The 4588-nt window shown below is 54.0% G+C and overlaps 1 protein-coding gene across 1 annotated transcript in view; it reads right to left on the bottom strand.

The window, feature by feature from the left end:
* The window catches only part of MED12L (mediator complex subunit 12L), a 370846-nt gene that overhangs the window by 281548 nt on the left and 84710 nt on the right, over positions 1-4588 (bottom strand). Inside the window, exons 7-8 of the mRNA XM_045294999.1 lie at positions 3252-3521; positions 1178-1327 (exon numbers count right to left, since the gene is read on the bottom strand). Coding sequence (XP_045150934.1) covers positions 1178-1327; positions 3252-3521 — 420 coding nt within the window. The remainder of the gene's footprint in view (positions 1-1177; positions 1328-3251; positions 3522-4588) is intronic.

Here is a 4588-nt window from a genome sequence, read left to right on the forward strand (position 1 = left end):
ATCAACGTTCGCCAAATTTGTGTGATTTTCTATGGTGTGTGTGTGTGTGTGTGTGATCTACAGAGACGGGGACCGGACAGGGTACGGAGGGGCATGGGGATTGGTGTGTGTGTGTGTGTGTGTGTGTGTGTGCGTGTGTGTAAGGGGGGCGGGGAGTAACAATGAGTAGGCAAAGAAAATGCCCTGAAATTAAATGTGATGATCACAATTCAAATCTTCGCAATATGAGCGAATGATTAAATCATATGATGTGTGAAGTACAGGACAATAGAACTATTTTTTAAAATTTGTTGACAGGTGCCCCCCCTCTTTGTGACACCACAATACAGAAAGGTGAAAAGTATGCATATAATCTCCCCTTTGAACCATGCTTTTATGGGTGAAATTAAGTACTTAGCACACACACACACAAAAACACCCCCCTCACCACCACCCCACTACCCCTGGCGGCAAGTCAATGACGCTAAGGACAGCGTGGACCTGCTCTGTCAGATGGCTGAGACGTTCAGGAGACACATAGTCTCATGAACTGACTGGTGGAGTTGACCGGCCGGACCTGAGGTCATCAAGCCAACATTTAACCCACTGAGCCACTAAGGCTCCCAGTAATAGCTTATTAATTTAAGACAAGACAAAGAGGCCTTATTCTAAATATGCCCATGATCCTGTAGTTCAAATATGCCAGGTCTTGGACAAAACAGCCCAGCCTCAGTGAAAGCATGTAACATGTTATTCAGTGGCAGAGACCATGAGAGTGGGGGCTGAGGGCATGCATTAGAACCATCCTAAGAAGTACGGGGGGAGGGAGCGGGGGCGGCATGATCAAGGAATCCTGGTGATGCGGTCAGGTCAGCATGGTACTGCTAACTTCAAGGTCGGCGGCTCAAACCCAAGGCCACTCTATGGGAGAAGGATGAGGCTGTCTATTTCCATTGAGATTCACAACCTCCAAAACCCCGCCAACCGTCACTCCCGGTGGGTCCAAGTCAACTGGACGGCAGTGGGCTGAGTGTTTCATCGTCCGGCAAGAGACAAGGAACGGAGCAACTTCATAAGCGTCTGGGTATCGAAGGGACCGATTTCTCTACTAGGGTCACCCGGGGAGTTTGGGGAGGAGTTGAATGATGCCGTACAGCTGAGATGCGACACCCGAGCTTGGCTCCCTCTGCCGCCTCACCTGCTGGTTGAACGCCGTGTTCCCCCCGGGCATGGGCAGGCTGGAAGGGGCCACCTGCAGCAGGTCCAGCGGGGAGCCTGGGTTCGAGCTCTTGTTTTCGTTGGTGGAGTAGTTCCACACCAAGGCACTTGGGCAACAGAGAGTGACAGTCTGCAAAGGAAGGGGGGCGGTCAGTGAGAGGCAGAGCCGAAGCGTGAAGCGTAGCGCTCCTCTCCGGCTTCTAAAGGAGCAGTTGCCCGAGTTCCAACGTGAGCTTCTTACCTTCGTCTGCAGCTTTCCCAGTGGTGACTGGAGGGCAAGAGAATGATGATGTGGAAAAGGGAAAAGTGGGGCCACGGGAAATGCAGGAAAACACGAATGTTTCCGGGCAAAAAACATGAAGGGGTGGGACTAGCCTGTCAATCAGCCACGGCCTGATTGATGCCTCCCTGTGGGCGTGGCCGCCTCGTGAGGATTCCTGAACTTCTCTGGCTCTCTCTGCTTGTTTCTCTTTAGACATTCCTGTTGACAAGCCACATGGAGCCACACTGATGGCAGCCAGAACCCTGGAGATGCGTCCAATGCCATTGGATCCACAGGACTTTCCAGCCACGGCCCTGTGATCTTCCTGCATTCAGCATCATTGCATGTGTTGTGTGTGTCTGAAGAGGAATTCATGGGCTAATATCGGACTGATGGGCTAATATCAGACTTATAGACTTGATCTGGTTGGGGCTGGGGTGTTTTCTCAATATACTATTGCTCTTTGGTAGAAAGCTGTTTCTTACACACATGAGTGTGTCTGGATTTGTTTCTCTAGTCCACCTGGACAAACACAAACCACAATCGGGCTGGTGTAGGTGGAGGCAGCGAGGCGTCCAGGTGGCACCATGGTTAAGTATTCAAATGCTGACGGAGAAATTGGTGGTTTGCAGGCTCCACACAGGAAGACGTGCACACCATGGCAGGGCAGTTCTACTCTGTCATGTGGCTTCCGGGTCAGAACAGACCCAGCGGCACCCAAGGTGTAACAGGTGAGGGCAACGAGTCGTATCTGGCTTGATCCCAAACAGGGTGGCATCAAGTTGACTCATGGTGACACATGTGTCCCTTCATTAGCACTGCACCCCACTGGGTTTTCAATCCTGGGCAAGCCTGTGGAACCCATGACTCACTAGATTCAAACCACCAACCTGCCAGTTAATGTTGCTGCTGTTGTTAAGTGCCCCTGTGTTAGTCTGGGTGGACTAGTGAAACAAACCATAGGCACTCATATGTGTATAAGAAAGAACTTCATATGAAAGGGCAATTGTATATTGAGAAAACATCCCAGCCCAGTCCGCTATTAGCCCACATGTCTGATACCAGTCTACAAATTCCTCTTCGGAGTCACGCAACACATGCAATGACACCCAATGCAGAAGATCACAGGTCATTAGGTGGAAAGTCTTGTGGATGCAGTGGAAGCATCTCAGCGCTGGCGTGGGTCTCCACGTGGCTCCTCCAGCTCTAGGGCTCTGGCTCCATCGGTGTAGCTCCATGTGGCTTGTGAGCAGGGAGACAAGCAGAGAGAGTGTGTGGCCTCCAATGAGCTATTTATCTCCTTCACGCCTCCAAAGGAGGTCATCAAGCTGAGACCTGACTGACAGGCCAGGCACCGCCACTTCACAAGTTGACAGGAGATGATGTAACCGCACAGCCTTGACCCTGGAAACCACTGAAGGAAACGCTGACCGCTCCTGTGCCATCGGTCACGACTGTCCCTGTGCCTGGGGCCACTGTGGCAGCCACTGCGTCCACCCGTCTTGTTGATGGCCTTCCTCTTTTTCACTGCCCTTCTGCGTTACCAAACATGATGTCCTTCTCGGGGGACTGGAAGCTCCTGACAGCCTGTCCCAAGTAGGTGACACGAAGCCTTGCCCCCCTCAGAGTGCCCTAAGGGGCAGCCTCCTCTAACAGCCAAGCACAGCCAATTGCCCCGAGCCTGGTTCCCCAAAAATACCGGGTCACGTGGAACTCCGTCAACAGATTCTTGAAATGACCCCACAGCTTCCCACCCTGCGTTGTGACGCAGGTGGACGGGCCAGGGCCTTACCTGCAACATGCAGCTGAGTCCATACACCAGGGGGCCGTGCTGCGCACAGGAAAGGAAGTCGGAGAAGGCCAGCTGCACGGGGCTCATGCTGGGGCCGGGCGGGCCGGGGCTGGGCGCCCCGATGCTCGAGGGGGTTGGTCCCATCATGATGTGGGGGGAGTGGGCGGCATGGAGACTGGGGCTGTCGGTCAGCAGCAAGGACAGGCGGCGGGCACAGAAGAAGGCGAGACGACGGGACAGGTAGGCCGACTGGACAAACTCATCCGAATACTGCGGAGCAGAGACGTACCAGGCGTCAGGGTCGCCCTCACCTGCGAGCGGAGTGTTCAGCAGCCACAAGGGTGCGGACTTTTTAACCCCGTGGAGCACGCCCGGGGACTAACGGATGCCCAGATGAGGCATGCCCGCTGGGGGGTTTCCGCTTTTCTAGCAGCCGTGCATAAAAGGTTGGCATAAAAGGTGGAATGAAGAGAAGACCTAGTTTCTTCGGCCCTCGATCATACTTGCTGCCATCGAGCTGATTCAGACTCCCGACAGCCCGGTGCACAGCACAGAACCGCATTCTCTAAGGTTCATGAGATTGTAATCTTAGCGGGGCCAGGCAGTCTCCTGACTGGTGGTTCACAGCCTCACACGTAAAGCACTACACCACCGGGATCCCCCTGTGGATGCCCCTCTCCCGGACCCCAGCCCTCTCTGCCTCAACTGTGACCAGTTCGACTGAACTCAGGATAAAAATATTCACGACCTACATGCTTTCTTTCCTACCAAGTCGGAAATGTAGTGTGTGCTGGGCACTCAGTGGAGACGGGCTCCATCTCAGACTCCGAGTGGGGACCACCGTGTGGCTACAGCTCAGAGGGAGGCAGGGGACAGAACAAGAAGGACCCGAGGGTGTCCTGGGTTGTCGCCATGTTGTTCTCTGACAGAGGTGCTGGGTGGGTTGGCACTGCCAACCTTCCCGTTGGCAGTTGAAGCCCCCACTGTCGCACTCCCATGGCTCTTAGGACCCCGTGCCTAGCAGCCAGGAAGCTGCCGAGCCCGGTGTGGACTACCTCAGGGAGAAGACCCAGGCTGCCAAGCCCGGGCCACAAACCCATCTCCCGGAAGGGGAGGAGGGTGCCCTTTCCAACTACTGGATTTATCATAGGCACTTACCACCTTTCGGGGAAAGGAACTGACATTTTGTATCAAGTCAACCAGAGATGGCAGCTTTTGTTCGGAATGCCAAACCTAACTCTAATGAATGTGGTGGCTATATTGTTTTGTTTCTGATTGGACATGTTGAGGGGTATCTTGGGAGTGTCATGTCATTGGGGGCTCACCCTCCTGAAGCT

Source organism: Echinops telfairi, unplaced genomic scaffold (genome assembly GCF_000313985.2).
Source record: "Echinops telfairi isolate 266 unplaced genomic scaffold, ASM31398v2 ScPeMD7_4225;HRSCAF=4972, whole genome shotgun sequence".
Taxonomy (NCBI): domain Eukaryota; kingdom Metazoa; phylum Chordata; class Mammalia; order Afrosoricida; family Tenrecidae; genus Echinops; species Echinops telfairi.